Source organism: Gymnoscopelus braueri (genome assembly GCF_963280865.1).
Source record: "Gymnoscopelus braueri genome assembly, chromosome: 22".
Classification (NCBI taxonomy): domain Eukaryota; kingdom Metazoa; phylum Chordata; class Actinopteri; order Myctophiformes; family Myctophidae; genus Gymnoscopelus; species Gymnoscopelus braueri.
This window is the reverse complement of record NC_137624.1, coordinates 36,502,557-36,525,902: the sequence shown is the minus strand read 5'-3', so window position 1 is coordinate 36,525,902 and position 23,346 is coordinate 36,502,557. Positions and strand designations below refer to the sequence as shown.

The following is a 23,346-nucleotide window of genomic DNA, read 5'->3' as shown; positions in this document are numbered from 1 at the left end:
TACACTCTCAGAGTGATCAGAACCACTGATCTAGGAATAGATACAGATTTAAACGTATATAAAACAATAGTGCAACATCAACTGAAGCATTCAAAATGATTGACTGTAAATGACATATCATCATGTGATAAAGTGTGTGTGTGTGTGGTATGGGAATGGCATAGACTGGCATACATACCGATGCCAGCATTTTAGGCAGTATATCGGCAGCTTTTCCGATACTGGTATCGCGTTATCGGAACAACTCTAAACACCACCTTGTTCTGGTAAACGGGAGAGAGGAAAAATTATGTTAAAAAGGCATAAAAAGAATCCAGGTTCCAGGCGCTCGAGGTGGATTTCATAAGTAAAAGCCCTTTTATTATATTTGGGCTAGAGACATTAAAATACTTCTTTAGTGTAGTGAAGAAGGCCTTTTACTTGACCTGGATCTTTTTTATGCCTTTTTGGCATAATTTGTCCTCTCTCCTGAATATTATTCCCTTCCATGAGCACTGGTGGTTTGAGGCATACACACCAGTAGCGCTATTGTAACTTCTTTTTTTCTTGTTCTGGTAAAGTTGTCATTTGTCTGTGTGTGTGTGCGTGTCCTTGTCAGTATGACCCACTTTTCAGGTTCTGCCCCACTTGTTGTGAAACCCTGCAGTGAATTCTAATTATTTAAATAAGTGATTTACATCCACATCATTCTGTATTTTAAATGAATGATGGACATACAGTACAGTACATGTACTTGTTTGCGCTCAGTGCCTGTTTCCTGGCTGCAGCGTGTTCAAGATTTTAAATGCAACAGCTGTGCCAATGGAGGACATGGCACTGAACCAGCACTGTTCTCACATGCGCACGCACATGCACGCACATGCACGCACGCGCACGCACTCACACAGCACACGCACTCACCCAGGCTCTGACCAGAACAGAATGCTTACAAGGTTGTCCTCTTTTAACCTACACACACACGGATACCTACAAAGTTATGCGCACACACACACACACAGACATAAGTTCTTCACATAGACAAGCCAAGCCAAGCTTATTATTAAACGGGTATGCACACACATTTTCATGCAGTGCACATACAGTACAAACTTAAAATTTCACGCATGCACGTCTGCTTATTATGTGTGTGTGTGTGTGTGTGTGTGTGGGGGGGGTTATGTTAGATTTGTGGCTGGTCAGCCTATGAACACATTGTGCTTACAGATGTGTGTACGACGTGCATGTACTTTATATAGATGTGTGTGTGTGTACGTGCATGTAGTTTATATAATTGTGTGTACGTGCATGTACTTTATATAAATGCGTGTACGTGCATGTACTTTATATAGATGGAACTTGTGTCAGTTCCATGTTACTATATTGGTGTCTAGTACGTACAATCAGCGTGTGTGTGTGCGCTTGTGTTCAGGTCTAGTCATAAGCTCATAACTATGGTGTGTATATACATAAAGGTCGGCTTGGATACAGTGTGCGTACGTGCTCAGGTCATAGAAATGAGCGTCAGGGCATTTGTCTGTAAATGTGTGCACTTGGGGTTGTCGGTGGTCATCTGTGGTTAACCGTCGTAGCATGTGCGTCAGTTAATGCGCAATGCTACACGTTGTGAGCTTGTTGATCGGCTTTTTAAATGATAAAAAAGGAACTGTTTTGGACATGGAATGTTTCCAGACAGCCGAGTAGTAGAGGCCCTAGGAGGGGTCCACGCGTACCCTCTTATTTTTTTTTCTAGTTTCGATTTTTGGCATCCATAGGACCTCTAATATAGGGATTTTGATGATCCCAAGAAAAAAAGTGGTCCAAAGTGTGTTTTTTTCAATGTTTTATTACCCCTATGAGACCTGCAGGATTGCTGGCTGAAATGCCAGCGAGACTGTCTTTCGGAGACTGTAGCACGCTCAAATTTAGACGTAGCCCAAAGATAGAGTTACCATTTGATTCTAGACAACCTCAGGTTTCCAATGGGACCAACCTTGTCATGCTACCTTGTCGGGAAGGGGGCTAAATACCTAAGGATTCAAAGTTAGACAACATTTTGTCGAGGGAAAAACGTCCATCACTGTTTTCCAAATGGTCCCCTGAGCTGTCACCTTGATATAAGTGAATTGAAATGGGTTACATGTATACCTACAAGCCTCCCCTGTACATAAATGCCACATTTACGCCAATCTCATGCAGTTTTGGGCAAGAATCATGCAGTTTATTGCATGCAGTACAAATATGTAATTTCCGCCTATTGTAAAAAGGAGACCACTTTACTGTATCTATAGCTGTATGAGACCACTGTACTGTATCTATAGCTGTATGAGACCACTGTACTGTATCTATAGCTGTATGAGACCACTGTACTGTATTTATAGCTGTATGAGACCACTGTACTGTATCTATAGCTGAATGAGACCACTGTACTGTATTTATAGCTGTATGAGACCACTGTACTGTATTTATAGCTGTATGAGACCACTGTACTGTATCTATAGCTGAATGAGACCACTGTACTGCATCTATAGCTGTATGAGACCACTGTACTGCATCTATAGCTGTATGAGACCACTGTACTGTATCTATAGCTGTATGAGACCACTTTACTGTATCTATAGCTGCATGCATGAGACCACTGTACTGTATCTAGACCACTGTACTTCATCTCTTTCTATATGAGACCACTGCATCTATAGCTGCATGAGATCATGTACTGCATCTTGACCACTGTACTGCATCTATAGATCACTGTACTGAATCTATAAACCACTGTACTGCATCTATATACCACTGTACTGTATATATAGACCACTGCACTGTATCTATAGCTGTATGAGACCACTGTACTACATCTGTAGACTACCTACTGTATCTATAGAATGCTGTAATGTATCTATAGACCACTCTAGTGCATCTGTAGACCCCTGTCGTGGTATGTAGATCATTGTAGAGCATTTGTAGCCCACTCTATTGCATCTGTAGACCACTCTAGTGCATCTGTAGACCACTCCAGTGCCTCTCTAGCCCACTCTATTGCACCTGTAGACCACTCTATTGCACCTGTAGACCACTCTAGTGCATCTGTAGACCACTGGCGTGATCTGTAGCCCACTCTAGTGCATCTGTAGCCCACTCTAGTGCACCTGTAGACCACTCTAGTGCATCTGTAGACCACTGTAGTGCATCTGTAGACCACTCTAGTGCACCTGTAGACCACTGGCGTGATCTGTAGACCACTGTAGTGCATCTGTAGACCACTCTAGTGCACCTGTAGACCACTGGCGTGATCTGTAGACCACTGTAGTGCATCTGTAGACCACTCTAGTGCACCTGTAGACCACTCTATTGCACCTGTAGACCACTCTAGTGCATCTGTAGACCACTGGCGTGATCTGTAGCCCACTCTAGTGCATCTGTAGCCCACTCTAGTGCACCTGTAGACCACTCTATTGCACCTGTAGACCACTCTAGTGCATCTGTAGACCACTGGCGTGATCTGTAGACCACTGTAGTGCATCTGTAGACCACTCTAGTGCACATGTAGACCACTCTAGTGCATCTGTAGCCCACTCGAGTGCACCTGTAGACCCCTCTAGTGCTTCTATAGACACATCTGGAGACCACTGTAGTGCATCTGTGGACCCCCCCCCCCCATTGAGTTGTGTTGAGTTGAGATGCAGTATAATGGTCTATAGATACAGTACAGTGGTCAATGTATGTGGTCTATAGATGGAGTACAGTAATCTATATATGCAGTACAGCGGTTTAGATTCAGTATAGTGGGAAATAGATGCAGACAGTGGTCTCATGCAGCTATAGATACAGTGGTCTCATGCATGCAGCTATAGATACAGTACAGTGGTCTCATGCAGCTATAGATACAGTACAGTGGTCTCATGCATGCAGCTATAGATACAGTACAGTGGTCTCATGCAGCTATAGATACAGTACAGTGGTCTCATGCAGCTATAGATACAGTACAGTGGTCTCATGCAGCTATAGATACAGTGGTCTCATGCATGCAGCTATAGGTGCAGTACAGTGGTCTCATGCAGCTATAGATACAGTACAGTGGTCTCATGCAGCTATAGATACAGTACAGTGGTCTCATGCAGCTATAGATACAGTACAGTGGTCTCATGCAGCTATAGATACAGTGGTCTCATGCATGCAGCTATAGATACAGTACAGTGGTCTCATACAGCTATAGGTGCAGTACAGTGGTCTCATGCAGCTATAGATACAGTACAGTGGTCTCATACAGCTATAAATACAGTACAGTGGTCTCGTGCAGCTATAGATACAGTACAGTGGTCTCATACAGCTGTAGATACAGTACAGTGGTCTCATGCAGCTATAGATACAGTAAAGTGGTCTCCTTTTTACAATAGGCGGAAATTACATATTTGTACTGCATGCAATAAACTGCATGATTCTTGCCCAAAACTGCATGAGATTGGCATAAATGTGGCATTTATGTACAGGGGAGGCTTGTAGGTATACATGTAACCCATTTCAATTCACTTATATCAAGGTGACAGCTCAGGGGACCATTTGGAAAATAGTGATGGCCGTTTTTCCCTCGACAAAATGTTGTCTAACTTTGAATCATTAGGTATTTAGCCCCCTTCCCGACAAGGTAGCATGACAAGGTTGGTCCCATTGGAAACCTGAGGTTGTCTAGAATCAAATGATATCTCTATCTTTGGGCTACATCTAAATTTGAGCGTGCCACAGTCTCCGAAAGACAGTCTCGCCGGCGTTTCAGCCAGCAATCCTGCAGGTCTCATAGGGGTAATAAAACATTGAAAAAAACACACTTTGGACCACTTTTTTTCTTGGGATCATCTAAATCCCTATATTAGAGGTCTTATGGATGCCAAAAATCAAAAGTAGAAAAAAAAATAAGAGGGTACGCGTGGACCCCTCCTAGGGCCTCTACTAGAGGTCTTGCAGCTTAATATAATAGATTTTGTGGCTTCTTTCTAGCTGGCAAAATGTGGACTGAGTAGGGTGGCTGATACAAGGGCTGGGCAATATGACTAAAAGTCATTATCACGATTCTTTAGAACTTTTGCCTTGATTTAATGAATGAACATTTTTGTAGGCCACCATTAACGAAGTATAAAACGGCGTTAAGTGGTTAATCAGACTGAGAGATTTAGACTTTCTTTGTGTTGAGGTTGATTAAAGAAGAAGAAGAAAGAAAACTGCTTCTCGATTAATTTGATTAACCCACATGAGCAGGATTAATTCGGTTATTGGTTCTAAATTAGCCTCACACTCAGCCTGAATTTTCATTTAGATTCACTTCATTATTCAGTCTGAAAGCCTTTCTGAGATGGGGGGCATGGCCAAAGTGGGACTCTTTGGCGATTGGTTCATACTGGCAGGCTAGTTCTGAATATCAGTTTTAATGAATTGTTCATCCCAAGTAAAGTTGATGCATAGAGACCATAACCCGTTAAATCCAGGAAAGCATCTGTGTCATTTTAGATTTCAGCGTTGGCTATTCAAAAATAGCATATATACAAGCTCACAGCATGCCACTTCGTGCCGTGGTGCGAGCTTGTACATCTGCTATTTTTGAACATTTTTGAAAAATCTTGAAAGTGTGAGAACTACTGATTTAGAGCAGAGGTCTTCAACAGGGGGTCCGGGACCCCTAGGGGGTCCTCAGAGTTACTACAGGGGGTCCGCCAAATCTTTGTGATTTTTACATTAACCACTTCAACCAAGCATCCCTATTCTGAGGAGAACTTTAGCCAAAAATAGCAGATCTACAAGCACACAACGCCTCACGCTGCGAGGCGTTGTGCGCTTGTAGATCTGCTATTTTCGGCAAAGTGGTTCGGTATAGGGGGAAAAAAGAGTGAAAGTACAGAAAGTACAGAGTGAAAGGTCAGGTTTACTAAGTATTGTTTTTAGAGCATGGTTAAATGTCTGGAAATACACATTAACATGAATCCAACATGATAGTGCTGTGAAACAAGTCTATGAAGCTGCCTATGAAATCTATGAAAATAAAAAATACTTTATACAATGGGGGTCCCTGCTTTCTCTCTCTCTCAGCCAAGGGGTCCTTGGCCTGAAAACGTTGAAGACCCCTGATTTAGAGGGTATTTGTAGAATTGGCCTCAGGCCTTACTGGGGTTAAGCCTGGTGCATCCACTTCACTTGCAGGTCCATTACTAGTGGTGCATGCCAACAATTACCTCACTGCTGTCTGTGGGAGAAAAAGCAGCGGTTGTCCCAGATCAGAACCAAGCTCTTGTAGAACTAATTAATGTGTTGGATCCAATCCAAAAATAGAATGGGCGTGTAACACAATTAGATCAGCATAGTATTGTTTGTATTTCATTTTCAGTCCTTTTATATTGTGTAGAATAGTGATAACATTTTTGTGTACAGTCTTTGTACGTGCAGGTCAGCTTGGATAGTGTGTGTGTGTGTGTGTGTGTGTGTTGTACAGTATGTGCAAGTCAGCCTACTTTAGCTACTGTAATCTTGCTATCACTGTCCTGTTTGACCAGCTGTTACACATGACTTGGCAGCAGAGTGTGTGCATATCCTGTCTGTCCTTAAGTGTTGTTGGCATTTGTCTGCAAGTCTGTGTTACTGTGTCTATTAAAGGTAGGGTAAGTGAGGTTAAAAAGTGTTATACGAGTGTTAAATGGCTCTAAATTCCGATGGTACTCATTGCTATGGAGTGTTTGTTCAGTAACGAGAGTCTCCCTGTCTCTCCAGCTCTGTAGTGCAATGCATTTTCAGGTCGGGATACCAACTTTATCCAATCAGGAGAGAGAACTCACACAGGCTACAGGATAAACGAGTCAAATTGGAAGTGATGACACAAAGAAATGAGCAGACAAAATTGGAACTGGACCACTATACTCCTGATTGGCTGAAATTGGCAACCCACCCAAAAACCTATTTTCTGTTTATTAAATAGCTGGAGAAACGAGGAGACCCCTGTTACTGAACAAACACTCTATTGCAATCATTACTATCCATTATTGTCTCCGCCAGGCCGTAGGCATGGACGAGACTGTTTTGCACCCTTTCCGTCCATCTGTCCGTGTGTCCGTCTGTCTGCGAGCAGCTAATCTCCGGCACTGTTGGCCCGGTCGCTGCGAATCTGCACACACACTCCCTGGATGTCAAAGCCGAACCTCTGCCCCCAATCTTTCAGATTGGCCTGTTATAGCGCCACCAGGAGGCCGATTTTTGCATTTTTCTTTTTTTGATATTACTCCGATTCTGTCCCAAAATCACGCAAATCAGTACACAGGATCTCTATAGTCATGTGATCAAGACGGATGTCCCCGGTATTTTGTATTCCATTCTAATTGGCTAACATTGGCTTCCAAAGTTTGCAGGATAGGTCAGTTTTGAACAAAATGCCTCAAATCATGATCGCAGCGTGCAATTTCCGTGAAATGTTGCACGCACATTCCCACTAGGCCGAGGAAGAAATGCCATCCTTTTCACATAGGCCTGTTATAGCGCCAGTAGGTCTAATTTAGCAAAACACATTTTTAACAATATGCCTCAAATCATGATTGCAGTGAAAGGCCTAAGAAGAAATGGCACCCTTTTCACATTGGCCTATTATAACGCCACCAGGAGGCCACAATAACCTACCTGACCTGGCGGAGACTTGTGCTCCGAGGAGCACTTTTTCTAGTTATATCTAATATTGCTTTAACATTTCTTTAACCTTTTAAGAAAATACTTAGTTTTAACCGGAACATATCACGTACCCTACCTTTCATGTGTGCACCTACAGTATATGTCTGCATGCATGCATGCATGCATGCATGCATGCATGCACTCACACAGGATCCTTGACATTTTGGGGGTATTTGACATGAAAAAAGTACTTAGTTTTAACCGGAACATATCACGTACCCTACCTTTCATGTGTGCACCTACAGTATATGTCTGCATGCATGCATGCACTCACACAGGATCCTTGACATTTTGGGGGTATTTGACATGAAAAAAGTTTGAGAACCACTGATATTATAGCTACATAAGTTTGTTGTATGTGTCAATGCAGTAAAGACCAGAGAAAATACACTTTAATATAACTGAGTGTACAAATGTAACCAAATGGTTACACTTGTACACTCTCGGAGTTACAAATGCACAAAAGAGTTGAATTAACACATGAAGTATTTTTATTGTGTATAGAAGTTTATAAAAAATAATTGATCATTTAACAAAATAATCTATCCCATTTTGGGCGTGTCATTATAGGCAAAAAAACTAAAAAATAGTGAGAATAGACGATCTACAAGCTTGTAGATCTGCTTGTAGATATGATATTGCTTTAACTATTTTGTTTGTGTAATTGATTCAATAAAAGAAAATGCTTCTTGATAATTTTATTAATCAAAAAAGTAATTGATAGAATAATCTTTAAGAAAATACTGGATAGATTTAGCCGTAGTAGAATGATGGAGGCTGAACAGTGACCTAAGATGGAAGGATGAAGGGGGAGAAGGAGAACGTGTAGTACACTAATCTCAATTACATCAGGTTTAATTAGACATGCTTCCATCATTAGGGGTTCAGGCCAAACTTCATTGATTTAGTTAATGCATTACATTGGGTTTAATCACAAAACCTTTGAATGTTGCTGCGCTGTTGTTCTCTGGACCTTGTTCTTACAGAAAGATTGGCTCATTACATCTGTGTTCCATTTAGCCACTCCTGTAAGGTCTTTAATCTGCGTCTGATTCTGCAAGCTGGTTGTTTATACCAGTGATTCTCCAACCCTAGTTTGATATGCATTAATCCACACGCCCCCATTTGGATTTCTTTTCATCTCTGGGACCCCAATCTACACTGTAAAATTCTCCATTTGGTTCCGAACTATCAACCATTGAGAACCCCTGGGGGTCCCCAGGCCTCATGTTGAGAACCATTGGTTTTGTACGGTGGTGTGCGGTGACTTCGTTCTGACCCTGGTTGGTTGGTTGGTTGGTTGTATGATTTGCACTGTCGAGCGTTACTCATGGCTCGTGATTGTATTTTAAAATTTCTCATAACAAAAGTGAGCTACAGTGAATCTAAATAAAAGTCTAGGTTTAATAAGTCTTAGTTTATTCACTGAAATGGTCATCACAATAGCACTGGGGCATAATTACAAACTCTTTGAGAGAGTGAGAGTGAGTGAGAGAGAGACCCACTACTGTCTAGTACTTGTACAATAGTAGGATATTGATTATAACCCTGGAATTTGTCTTTGCCTTACATTATCCCGTGCTTCAGCTGTGCCTGAGGTTGGATGACTAGGCAATTTATGCTTACCGAACCGCATGCATGTGCCTCCTGACAGCATCACTGTCATGACATTTAGTGATAGAGATGGATTATATATAGATCGATAGATAGATAGTAGGTACCCTCACAAAAACATACAGTAATCCTGGTCTCTATACTGCCTCCCCCTGGTCAGCCGGGGCGCCGGATGGAGGGGAAAGGAACTGGTTGGAATAAGGAATTCTGATGTCTTGTGAAATCCATAGAGTTAAAAAGGTGACATCAGTCTTGCCCAAATATGGAGGATTTCTGATGTCATGTGACGTCATCAAAATATTCTGTCCAATCAGCGAGCAGCAATTCTGACATGGTAGGGGCAGCAGCTATATTTATTGTTGCTATCTCAAAGTCTTCCTCTTTCAAGAAGCAAAGATGGAAGACATGGAGGGGGAGAGTAAGAAATCAAAGGAGGAGAGAATTCATCTGACAATAAATGAGTCTTTGTCACAAATGTCTCTCTCTGCAGAGCAGAAGAAGGAAGACGTGAACAAATTGAAGACAACAGAAGATGCAGTTGACCCATGGAATGTGTCCACCACCAGCGCCACGGGGCTTGACTATGACAAGCTCATAGTGAGGTTCGGTAGTAAGAAAATCGACAAGGAGCTGTTGGACCGCTTTGAGAGGGTCACGGGGCAGAAGCCACACCGCTTTCTAAGAAGAGGAGTCTTTTTCTCCCACAGAGATATGCATCAACTGCTCGATGCATACGAGAAGGACAAGTGCTTCTACATCTACACTGGCAGAGGACCCTCATCAGACGCCATGCATGTTGGACATCTCATCCCATTCATCTTCACCAAATGGCTGCAGGATGTTTTCGACGTCCCCCTGGTCATCCAGATGACGGACGATGAGAAATACCTGTGGAAGGATCTGACGCTGGAGGAATGTCAGCACTACACAATAGAGAACGCCAAGGACATCATCGCCTGTGGCTTTGACTTCAACAAGACATTTATCTTCTCTAACCTCAACAATATGACGCCCGAGTTGTATACAAACGTGGTGAAGATCCAAAAGGTGGTAACATGCAACCAAGTCAGGGGCATCTTTGGCTTCACATTTGAGAGTGAGTGCATCGGAAAGATTGGCTTCCCAGCCATTCAGGCCGCTCCATCCTTCAGTAGCTCTTTCCCCCAGATCTTCAGAGGCAGAAAGAATGTCCCATGTCTTATCCCTTGCGCCATAGATCAGGACCCGTATTTCAGAATGACCCGGGACGCAGCCCCCAAGCTCGGCTATGCAAAGCCCGCCTTGCTGCACTCCACCTTCTTTCCGGCCCTGCAGGGGGCTCAGACAAAGATGAGCGCCAGTGACCCCAGGTCTTCGATTTTCCTCACCGACACACCCAAGGAGATCAAGAATAAGATAATGAAAGATGCGTTCTCTGGAGGGAAGGACACAGTGAAGGAACACCGGGAGCATGGTGGTAACCCAGATGTAGATGTGTCCTACATGTACCTGACCTTCTTCCTGGAAGACGATGAACAGCTGGAGAAGATCAGACAGGACTATACCAGTGGAGCCCTGCTCTCAGGAGAGTTGAAGAACATTCTCTTTGAAACCCTGCAGCCAATTATCAATGAACACAAACAGAAAAGAAGACTAGTGACTGATGAGCTGGTCAAGCAGTTCATGACTCTCAGGCCTTTAACCTAAAGAATAAAACATGTACAGCATATACTTTGTGTCAGCGGTGCACTAACCCATCAGTAGAGTTGCACCGCAGTTAGAGCTGAATCTCTGAAACTTTACCAGTTTCACCCTGGCGTCCCAATTTATTTTTGCCGGACCCAGGGGGTCTGGCTTACATGAGGCTTTGTACCTGTTTCGTCCATACATGGGCATGGTCATTTTGTCCTTAGGCCCAAGCCATAAAAGTCTGTCCCCCTTTCGTCCATACATGGGCATAGACACAGGCTGACACGTCATGTGTCTGGGTCTGGGTCTGGCAGAACCAGGTCTCCTGGTCTTGTTTTTATTAAAATTTTCTAAATTTCCCCCTGTTATCACGATGCGTTGTGAGCTTGTAGATCGGTAGATATTTTCCAATAACTAGTATAAAATATGGCTTAAGTGGTTAATTACAATTATGTTTAAGGTGAAAATGTTTGGCTTTGGTGTGTCCATTTTAGCTCCATGTGAATTGGAAGATGCATGGTCTTGACCCTCCCCAGGCAAGCAGTGGGGGGTTAGCACCTGCATGGACCACAGTACACAGCCTAGGAGTAATTGGCAATGACTGCATTGGAAATGACTCGATTGGTAGAACAACAAATAAAAATGTGTTTACCAATTGGGTAAAAGTTTTTTTTTTTTTTTAAGCCATGTGCAGGCAAACCGTGGGGATTGGCAAAAAACATTTAAATTAAAACAAGAGATGGTCTAATAATGGCTTGGCTTCCCTGTGGATCTCTCTGCCCAAATATGGAGGTATGGTGAGTCTGAGATTATGAATGTGAGTAATATTGACAAAGTATTCATATTTGAGGATTCAGGATTTACTTCGCCCTCTGGAAGCATGCACAAGAAAAATGCCACTGATCAGTCCAGTGGTTTGAGAAATTGGCCAACCACACACACACACACACACACACACACACACACACACACACTCTTACAGACTGCTTATCCCCCCAAAGGAGCAATGCCGTACAAAAACAGAAAACCTCTCAAAATGCACCATGAGAGGTGGAAGCAGCTAATGCTGACTAACAGGGCTCTGGTAAACCTACATTATCACGCTGGGCAAGACCTAGCTGGTTGAGCGTCTAAACGGAAGTACCGGAATTTGGCGGAAGTACCGCCCAAGGAAATTAAGTTGACGCTTTACAAATCTGTTTACATTCTCCGTGAGTGAAACAAGTGTCCTGATTGGCCAAAAAAAAATTGTTTCCGGGGGAAATGCGTACGACGGAAGTCCCGCCCCTATAGACACTCTCTGCTTTAGGTCGTAACCCAGGCTTTTCTCTTCGCAGATGATTAAGGCTGGGAACGAGGCTAACATATATATATATATATATATATATATATATATATATATATATATATATATATATATATAGTCACCTCACCAGTGCAATACATTTTTTGTAGTAAAAGCTGTAACATCTGTCCAATGTGTTCTTATTATTACTCCATACACACCATGAAGGGCTGTTTGGCCCCAGAATGCAGCTCTGACTATAACAGCAAATCAGCAGGCTGCAGGGCTTTGATTGTCTTTGGAAGAGTCTCTTTGCTCTGATCTGAGATGCTGACTCAGACACTTTTAAAACCACAGTGGGCTTGGCTACAGTGTAGAGTAGTGACTTGCTTTATCTGTATGCACATCTTGTATTCCTTTTTTATTTTATTACCGTTTATTTGGTGCATTAAATCTTTTACCGAATTGACCGTATTATTATGTATTATATATCTCATTTGACTAATGTTTGAATGTGTGAGACATACTTTGTGACTCGCACATTTTGGGGCTCTATAACTACATAATTAATGATGTGTGAAACGGATTTATAAAATTAGTTTTGTGATCTGTATGATGGCTACTTGCGCACATGTGTGTCTACTTTATTACTATTTTAATTATTTGTGAGAGCCAAATGTCCCCACAAGTATGGTAGAATTTGAGAAATGGACATTGAGGACAGTTTTCTGGTCATTAGGAAAAGATTCAGATTCAGAGGTTAGTTTTAGGTGTTAGACTTGTGCCTGATTTACAGCGAGTGCATTTTCCGGCAGCGGCGGAACTGCCGGTGGAGGAGCGGCGGGCTGCCGGCGGAGTGGCGGGCGGCGCGCTGCCGGCGGAGGAGCGGCAGCTGCCGGCGGAGGAGCGGCAGCTGCGGAATCAGTAGGACTGTAGCCTACTAATCCTTGTAATAAAATATTACTAGGGTTATGGGTTAGGTTTAGGTTTAGGTATGGTTTTACTGAGGTTAGGGTTAGGTTTAGGCATAAGAAACTGCCGCTCCGCCGCTGCTGCTGCCGCCTCCCGGCACCTGCCGCACCGCCGCCGGCATCCCGCCGCTTCCCCATCGCTCCGCGGCAGCTTCCGCTGCCGGAAAATACACTCGCTGTCCCTTGTTCATCTGCTATTCTCGGTGCACATCCAAGTAGAACTCTGGCTTTAGGGTAAGAGTTAAAATGGCATAAAATATGCGTTTATGGCGCTGTCCAAAAATGTTCCTCACATATCCTCACATCCTCATATAATTTGACAATGCTCTGTAGTGGTGTCACGGTGAGGCCAAATTTGAATTTATATATTGAATCTGAATTTGCACACAACCATTGACCATTACCATGTGCTCCCAACAGCGAAGCCTGTTTTTCAATTTCCCCAACTGTCAGCTGTTTATTCGCGTTTTTGCCAGATCATCTGCGCACATCCCCCCACGGATGCGTCGACCGGGTATGGACTAGTCTATAGTAATACTAATGTGTGTTTTTGTGTGTGTGTGTGTGTGTGTGTGTGTGTGTGTGCAGACTTGCGTACGTGTCGTGTGAATGAGTTTAGTTGTGGTGTGGGCTCCACTCAGTGCATCCCCGTCTTCTGGAAGTGTGATGGAGAGAGGGACTGTGACAACGGAGATGATGAGCTCAACTGTGGTGAGTACACACACACACACACACACACACACACACACACACACACACACACACACACACACACACACACACACACACACACACACACACACACACACACACACACACACACACACACACACACACACACACACACACACACACACACACACACACACACACACACACACACACACACACACACACACACACACACACACACACACACACACACACACACACACACTCACTCTCACTCTGTCTTTTCAGCTCTCGTGCTGTGAGCTTGTAGATCGGCTGTTTTTATTATTTTAATAATAAAAAGGAACGGTTTTGGACATAAAAAGGTTTCCACCCGCCAGCTGTTTCTCTCTCAATATATCCGTCTTAACACTTCGTCACCGTCGGGCGGAATCTCCATCTTTCAACTTTTTTGTGTGTGAATTAATATCCTACTTCATCATTCAAGAGTGTCACACTAGGCCGGGGGCACATACTGTAGGCTCAAAAGTAGCCTGACAGTGCATCGCAGGTTCGAGTCCCGTTCCCCACGATCTTTATTGCATGTCTCTCCCCATCTCTCTCTCCCTGTTTCCTGTCAATCTATACTGTAAACTATCAATTAAAAATATCTTTAAAAAAAAACAGTGTCACACTAAAGTACTGAAAATAGCAGATAGTAGATTGGCTATTTGCACTATTTTTAAGTGTTTTTTATAAAGATCATAAAAAAGGAAGGGTTTTGGACATACAAGGATTACACCCGACAGCAACGACTTACATTTACATGCATGTACACACATACAGCACATGAACACAGTTCTCACTCACTGAACAAATCAGTAGATCGACCCTCAAGGATAATTTCTTCACTTAATTCCAAATGGATAAATGAACACTGAGGGTTTTACTGTGTACATGCTGTAGCCCTCTTTAGAAACCAGCTACAGCAGATGATGGGAAACCTATTTTCATCAAACCTCTGTACTGTTACTCCTGTGCCAGTTTACTGCATGTTATTTTCTAAAAGTGAATTGCCTAAATCACCCACCTTTCCACATTGCCTTCTGCACGCACGCACGCACGCACGCACGCACACACGCACGCACGCAGAGTATGTCACTATTAGTCATAATTCTCCCACAGAGGTCATCAATAATAATATCCTCACTGTTGGGTGGAAACCTTGTATGTCCAAAACCCACAGACACACTTAACCACTTTCAACATTTTTTCCAAAATAACTAAAATAGCCGATCTATAAACGCACAACACTCTTATACGACAAAGTAAGAGGTTCATTTACGGAAAAACACAAAAAGTTGAAATGTGGAGATACAATGTTTCTGCCCGACAGCAATGATATAATACTACCTTTGCCAAAAACAGCTGATTTATTTGCGACGCGTATGCTCCTGCTCAGAATATGGATGCTGGGGTTTCAAGTGGTTAAATAACTTGCTATCTTTTTTTGTATACTTTTATTTTTTCATGTGGACTCCACAGTGATGCAGTCATGTCGACTACAGAGACGACACAAAATACAACATCGGGACAAAACGAAACGGAGACTAAACTAAATGAGACAAAAAGAACGGGCAAAAAAACATTGACACAGAAATATACGTAACATCAGTATGAAGTGTAAACAAATTAAAAAACAGGAAAAGCAAGATACAGAGGCACAAAAACTAACCCATGTTCAAGTTCATATTCTTTACCACTCTTTTTCTCCAACTCCATCTGAGCAACAGATCATCATTTTGGGGGTCCTTGACATGAAACAAGTTTGAGAATCACTGGTATATAGCAACATATTTTTATTTATTTTTAGATTTAGAAGATATTTGTAGAATCCCCAGAAGCAAAGATTTGAGTAAAATTTATGAAAATATATATTTATATTCAAACACATTTTCACGAAAAAAACAAAAACAAATTGCAGATATACAAGCTCGAAAGAGCCAAAGAAATCTTAAAAAATGACACAGATGCGTTCCCGGGTTGAATGGGTTAACATTGTGTTCAAGAAAACCAACCTAACATCCATCTCCTCCTCTCCCCCTCCCCGTCTTGTCCCAGGTAACATCACCTGTGCTCCCAACGAGTTCACCTGTGCCAGTGGCAGGTGTATATCCCGTAACTTCCAGTGCAACGGCGAGGACGACTGTGGCGACGGCTCGGACGAGGTGGACTGCACGCCGTCCTCCTGCGGTCCCACCGAGTTCCAGTGTGGAAACTCCACGTGCATCCCCTCCAGCTGGGTCTGTGACGACGACGTCGACTGTCAGGTAACTGTAATAGGCGGTGGTCGGAAGTAACTTAAGTACGTTGTAATTGTACACGGTAAATGTTGAATTTTGACTTGTACTTGTACACTCAAACCATGTACTTTTTACTTCACTACAAATATTTGACAGCTTGAGTTAACTAGTTTGCAGATTTTTGTTATTAATACAAATTTGGAAAACCGTGAGTTCCTTTACTTTGGTACTGGAACTGTATTTTGATGCCAATACTTGCTCAATTAAAACTTTGAGGTCTTTTACTTGTTATTCTTTTAAATCTGTTTATTGGGTTTTTGAAAATACCCCCCCCCCCCCCCCATATGAGGTAATTATTCATGAACGTACATACATACACAGTACATAAATACCCCTCATTTCCTGCCCGTCCACCCGCTCCCGCCCCCCGAGATCTTTCCCTTGTTACAGAGTATTATTATATTGTGGTATTGCTACTTAAAAGTACATTAAAAAAAATACTTCCGCCACTGGTAATAGGTCTGTGTGTTTGACCGTCAACCATTGCTACCAGTAGACACCTTGCTCGCGTGTCACACGTGTTGTTTTAGGCGTTTCAGCATCAACAAGAGGACAAGGACGAGCCCTTCTGAAAGCACTTACAGTGCAAAACATAGTGAGAACAGTGAGCAATAATAATGCCTATAAAGGGAGTAGTTTTGTAACTTAATGTATGCCTAGCGATGCCCATGTTGGTAGTTTCTTTGCCCTCAGCCACCTGCATGTGTAAATAATGTCAACCACAGTGGGCCCAGCCTGCTTCAACAGCGTCTGTCTTTAATGACGGCAGATCAGGTCGGGTTATGAAAACAGACACGGTATTTTCATTTGGTGGGGGGGGGTGCCGCTTAGTGAAGGAGGAATGGCTGCGTCTATTCTGTCCTGCAAAGACGTTAAAACTCACATTATCTTAACCCATTAAGACCTGAGGCCTATTCTACAAATGCCTTCCAAATCAATAGTTTGCACACTTTCACGATTTTTTTGAAAAATGCCAAAAATAGCAGATGCACAACCTCGCAGCGCTGTTGTGAATAGCCAACGACGCTAAAATCTAAAAGAGGCTTTTCCGGTTTTTAATGGGTTAAGACTGTGCTACGGCACCTGCCTCGTTCCATTCCATCTCTCCCACCACCCCCTCACCCCCTCTCTCTTCCTCCATTTCGACTAGACTCAGTCACGTGATCAGCAGAGGCAGAGCTGAAATGATGCTTGCGATCCTCCTTTGCCAGGTTGGCAAGCTGAGAGGGAAGTCTTAAGTCTTCCGTCTCAGCTTGCCAAACCTGGCCAACCATTGTTGCTGCTTTTCCCAGAAAACCGATGAGGTCATCACCTTACCAGACCATCTGGGTGTCTGTCCATGTGCTATTGTAGCACTGAGCCTCATCTAGCCTCGTCTATATACTGTGTGCGTATGTATATCTGTACTGTATACATCGTTGCTATCAGGCCGAAACCTTGTATCTCCCTATTTTAACTCAACACTACAGTCTCACTCTAAAGTAGCAAAACATAGCTGATCTACAAGCTCAAAACGTCTCATCGCGATGCATTTTGAGCTTGTAGATCTGCTATTTTTGCGACATTTGAATCCTGAAAAGTAACAGTTTTGGACATATGAGGTTTCACCGACAGCAATGATATGTATGTACGTGTGTGTTCACAACGCATACCAGTAACATACAACCACAACATTTCATATACATAGTCATAGAGTAGCGAAATGGAACTTGGCTTTGTAAGATGTCTCCTCCACCCTCCTGTATGCGCTCCTGTTCAAGGGTAGTGTTGAAAATCAGTTAATTAAAACGGCCGCCTTTCGACAGTTTCTCTGTCGACAGGACGTAATGGCCTGTTCAAAAAGTTCAGTTGGCTAGTCACGGTTTCTGGGCATGTGCTGTCCGGTTCAATAAAGTTATCGGGGGGGGGGGTTGAGCCTCGCCTTAATTGCCCAGTGAAACGTCTGAATTGTCACAGTTGGATTGTGGAGTGCAGCTGTGAACGAGTGTTGGAAAATGACAAGTGGACGAGACAAAGTAGGCTATTCAGCCGGAATCGTTTTCAGTCTGCTGTACGGGAGCATTATTACGGATGTAGTCTCAGTCTACCTATAACAAGAAACAAGTGGTGGATAAAACGGCGGCTGCGTGCAAACACTGTGCAACACGTTAGGCTTATGCAATACTTCCGATATGATGACCCATTTAGGAAGCCATCACCCCAGTGTGTCTGTCGACGGTGACAGGAGGAGCGAGTCCCCATTCTCCCTGCAGCATTTAAACAGTCACGGAGGCTGCGTGATTTCAGTGTATGATTTATCCCATAAGACCTTAAGCCGATTCTACAAATGTCTTCAGTTTTCTGAAACACTTATGTTGCTATAATATCAGTGGTTCTCAAAAGTTTTTCATGTCAAGGACCCCCAAAATTATATGCATTTGGCCACGGACCCCAGAAGCAAAGATTTGTGTTACAAATGTTCGCTTAAAAATACATGTATATTCAAAGATTTGCAAACATTTTCATGGTTTTTCAAAAATAGCAGATCTACAAGCTCATATCGCGGCACCGAGAGCCACGATATGAGCTTGTAGATCTGCTATTTTTGAATAGCTAAAGTATGAAATAATGGTTAGTAAGTGGTTAACATGTAAAATGGCAGATGCTTTCCTTACAAAGTACTTGCGCTTGGCGATGCTTCAGCAGCACAGTAAGTCATTATGAGAACAAATTAATTATAACTTGATGAACTGACACGACTAGGAATTGTCAAAGAATGATCCGACGCAGCCGACATAGCTCCTACTGCAGACGGATGGACCTCCAATATACCGGGTGTGTGTTTGTCTTAGCCCATATGTCTGCATCACAAATATGTAGACGAGTGTGTGTGTGTGTGTGTGTGTGCATAATATATCCACTATCCGTGTTGTATCTGACCTCTGACTGACTTGTTATTCTGACCTTCTCTCACAGTGCTCATTGATTTCCACTTTATTCCCTTCTTCCCTGTCTCCTCTTCCTCCCTCCCTCTCTACTCTTTTCTTGTCTCTTTCCCTCTCTTCTGTCCTCGCTCTCATCTCTCCCTCCATTATTCATCCTCTCCCCTCTCCTCTTCTCCTACCCTCAGGACCAGTCGGACGAGTCTCCGTCTCGGTGCGGTCGCCCCCCCACCCCTCCGGCCAAGTGCTCGTCCAGTGAGATGCTGTGTCGTTCCGGAGAGTGCATCCATAAGAAGTGGAGGTGTGACGGCGACTCCGACTGCAAGGACGGCAGCGACGAAGCCAACTGTCGTATGTACTTATTGAGACCTGAAGCCGATTCTACATGTCTCCTAAATCTCAACAGTATTCTGAAAAACGAATGTTTCTATATCAGTGGTGCTCAAACTTTTTCATGTCAAGGACCCCTAAAGTGATATGTATTTGGCCGCGGACCCCCATCAAAATATTTTGTTCCAGGGACCCCCCAAGAAGCAAAGATTTGAGTTAAAAATGTTCGCTTTAAAAATATATATATTCAAAGATTTACACACATTTTCACGATTTTTCAAAAATAGCAGATCTACAAGCTCGTAGCGCGGCACTCGGTGCCGCGCTATGAGCTTGTATATCTGCTATTTTTGAATAGCCCAAAGTGTAAAATAATGCTTTTTTTTGCTCAAATCAAAAAATGACACAGTTCCAGGTCTTAATGGGTTAACTTAAGATCAGTGTTGATTTCGTCGACTAAAACTATGACGAAAACATTTCTGTTGACTACCTTTTTTCACTTAACGAAAACTAAATAAAAACTAAGCTATGATGACTAAAAACTATGACTAAATATACTGACAATTTCGTCAACAAATAAATCACGGGTGTGTCACAGACCGAAAATAGTTGATCTACAAGCTCGCAACGTGTCGCAGAGCGACGCGTTGTGAGCTTGTAGATCGGCTATTTTCAGCATGCAGCTAAGTGAAAATATTTTTTAGAATTTTATGACAATTTTTTTTTCTATGACTAAATCAAAAATTGCTGTCAAAATCAACACCGCTTTAGATCTGGTGTTACGGTGCAGAAGAATGAAATTCTTACTTGCAGGTATGGTTGCTGACAATTATAAATGGAACGTTTAAAAAAATATATATATATATATATTTACCAACCATCAAATTGTAGTTTCATTGCCGGATATTAGTAGTATAGTCAGATCTGGCAATTTTGTGGTAGTTTACTATGCAGATATATCTTGCTTACTTGTTGACCAAAGAATATTATTTAGGTAGCATGTTGTTTTTAGACGGATGCTACAGTGTGGGTTTCATGTTTACCTGGAAGCCTAGTTTCTTTGAAGTACCACATTGTTGTTCTCTTTGCGCTCTTATTATGTGACTGTTTACCTTGTTGTTTGTTGACTAGAGTTCCCGCTTACTCTGATCTCACACTTGTAAGTCCCTAAATTGTAATATAGTTGCAGTCTGGTAAACACTTTGCTGTGGACAGTTTTATACAAAGAACAGAATTAATGAGCTGTCAAAAGTGGGTACACAGTATAAACCTTGTTAAATTAACTCGGGAGTGTACGAATGGAACCACATGGACCTGTAACAGTGTGTGCACTCAGAGTGAAACAGATTTGACTCTGTATGGCAGAGGTCTTGATCGCAGAATATGGTCTTTTGTGTTTTCCTCAGCTGTGCGAACCTGTGGCCCGGATCATTTCAAGTGTGACGATGGCAATTGTATTCCTGGCGGCAGGCAGTGCAACGGCGTCAGAGAGTGTACCGACGGATCAGATGAGATCAACTGCAAAAACAGTAAGCTCCACGGGGTTGCGACTGCGCTCATGTCATGTCATTCGTTTTTTTATTCCGATTTTCAAGTTTCCACAACATCCAACCACACAGACAGTACATACTAAACGCTTAAACATAGGACAGAAAACCATATAAGGAAGCATCAAATAAAATGCTTCAAAGGAACTATATATATTCACATTTACACCACTGCCACAACAAGAACGACACTATAAAGATCAAAGCCTAGAAAGAAGTAGGTACTGACAGTATACCGAGTAAGACAAAAATAAAGACCAATTTTCATTTAAAAACTTTCAGGTTTCTCCACCTCAAGGTAGCCCAGTAAATCCCCAACCCAGTGTCTATAAGCAGGGGGAGAGTCCAATTTCCAGTTAAGTAGAATAAGCCTCTGGCCAAAAGAGTGGCATAAGCCACAGAATCCGACTTAGCTTTGGGTTAGGGGTGACCCCTTCCGGCAGGACTCCAAACAAAGCCCGTAATAGGGCAGGGGTCAAAATCCATACCAAAAAACATAAGAGAACTCGACCCCGTAAGTCACCAAACTTGATTAAATAAGATGGCTGGTTCCGATTTACATCGAGAACAAATTAGGTCATTATCTGGGAATATCGTCCCAATTTCCACCCTAGACCGGGGGGGGGGGGTGCTTATTAGGACACCAGCAGAGTTATTGTTTATAAAAAGTTGCTCAAATAAAGTGAGGCCCAAAGCACACCAGGAATTACATGCTCCATCTAACAAGGACGGAGAAAACATGACATTTTGGTGTATCGGGCCAGAAATGGAAAACTGTTTAAGAGCAGAGGTCAAACGGAATTGGTTCCAAGTTTTAATAGAATGCTTCACTATCGGCTTCTCGCCACATTTACTAAACTTCAAAGGACAGCACAGCAATGAATGCAGTGAAGCGGGCCTACAAGACTCTGACTCCATCCGCACCCATACACGCGGCCCTCTCCCGGTTTTTGGCCGGCATCCAATACATAAGCCCCATAAAATTTCAAGCCCAATAATAAAGACGGAAAATTAGGCATTGCTAAGCCACCAAGGTCCTTCGGCTTTTTGGAGGTGTTTCTTATTAACCCATTAAGACCTGGAACTGTGTCATTTTTAGATTTGAGCTAAAAAGCATTATTTTACACTTTGGGCTATTCAAAAATAGCAGATATACAAGCTCATAGCGCGGCACCGAGTGCCGCGCTACGAGCTTGTAGATCTGCTATTTTTGAAAAATCGTGAAAATGTGTGCAAATCTTTGAATATATATATTTTTAAAGCGCACATTTTCAACTCAAATCTTTGCTTCTGGGGTCCCTGGAACAAAATATTTTGATGGGGGTCCGCGGCCAAATACATATAATTTTGGGGGTCCTTGACATGAAAAATATTGAGCACCACTGATATAGAAACACACTTTTTTTCAGAATACTGTTGAGATTTAGGAGACATGTAGAATCGGCTTCAGGTCTCAATGGGTTAATCCCATATAAAGGAGGATAAGGTACGGTCCAGAGATTCGAAGAAGGATTTGGGGATCAAAACGGGTTGACATTGGAACAAAATACAACAATTTTGAGTAACACGTTCATTTTTGACAACATTGACCCGACCAATGAGCAAAGATGGCGCTCGGGTGGCGCAGTGGTAAAGTCCCTACTCCCTGCCCACCACCACGGAGGTTGTGGGTTCGAATCCACCGTGGTGCATCCGGCTTTGTTGGGGCGTCTGTACGAACACAATTGCCCCGTGTTCGGGGGAGGGAAGCCGGGCGGGGAGGATGATGTTGGTCATCGCATGTACAACCTACGGGCTGGGGGCGGCACCTGTCAGCGAGGGGAGTGTTGGGCAGGAGGAGTAGGATGAGGGCCCTACGTCCTCCCGGTGGGGGCTCCTCCTGGTGCAGGGGCGGCCTTTCCTATGTTTCACCCGTTTCAATTGAAACGGGCCCCGAACCTCAGGGGCCCCCCGAATTTTCTTGAAAAAAAAAAAAAGTTTAAATTTTTTTTTTTTTTTTTTTTTCAAAATACAATTTTAGATTTTTTTCGCAAACAAAATCCGCAAATTCCGCAAACAAAATCGGGGTGACCGTGTTTTGGGGCGATTTAAAAAAAAACATATTAGCTCTTGAAACGGGCCCCCGGATCACTAAGGCCGCCCCTGTCCTGGTGAGTCGGTGGGATACAGCAGCAGTGACAACACAGAGGTGTGTGTGGGGAGGAATCAATTGGCATAACGACTGAATTGGGGAGAAAAAGTTGGTTAAAAAAGAATTGGCTACTCTAAAAAATAAGAAGGCAAAGATATGAATAAATGCGTTTCTACGTGTCGTGTAGAAAGAAA

General features: G+C 42.9%; 2 protein-coding genes across 4 annotated transcripts in view; both read left to right on the top strand.

Annotated features, from left to right (window-relative positions):
• Positions 1-23,346, top strand: part of vldlr (very low density lipoprotein receptor) — an 80,759-nt gene that overhangs the window by 20,934 nt on the left and 36,479 nt on the right. For all 3 annotated transcript variants that reach the window (XM_080418771.1, XM_080418770.1, XM_080418769.1), the window contains exons 4-7: positions 13,798-13,920; positions 15,982-16,190; positions 19,333-19,495; positions 20,881-21,003. In XM_080418771.1, the coding sequence (XP_080274897.1) occupies positions 13,798-13,920; positions 15,982-16,190; positions 19,333-19,495; positions 20,881-21,003 (618 nt within the window). The remainder of the gene's footprint in view (positions 1-13,797; positions 13,921-15,981; positions 16,191-19,332; positions 19,496-20,880; positions 21,004-23,346) is intronic.
• On the top strand, positions 9,682-10,971 carry LOC308078235 (tryptophan--tRNA ligase, cytoplasmic-like; the record flags this gene model as incomplete). Its single annotated transcript, XM_080419355.1, has 1 exon — positions 9,682-10,971. One exon carries the CDS (start codon positions 9,682-9,684, stop codon positions 10,969-10,971), a length of 1,290 nt encoding a protein of 429 aa, XP_080275481.1.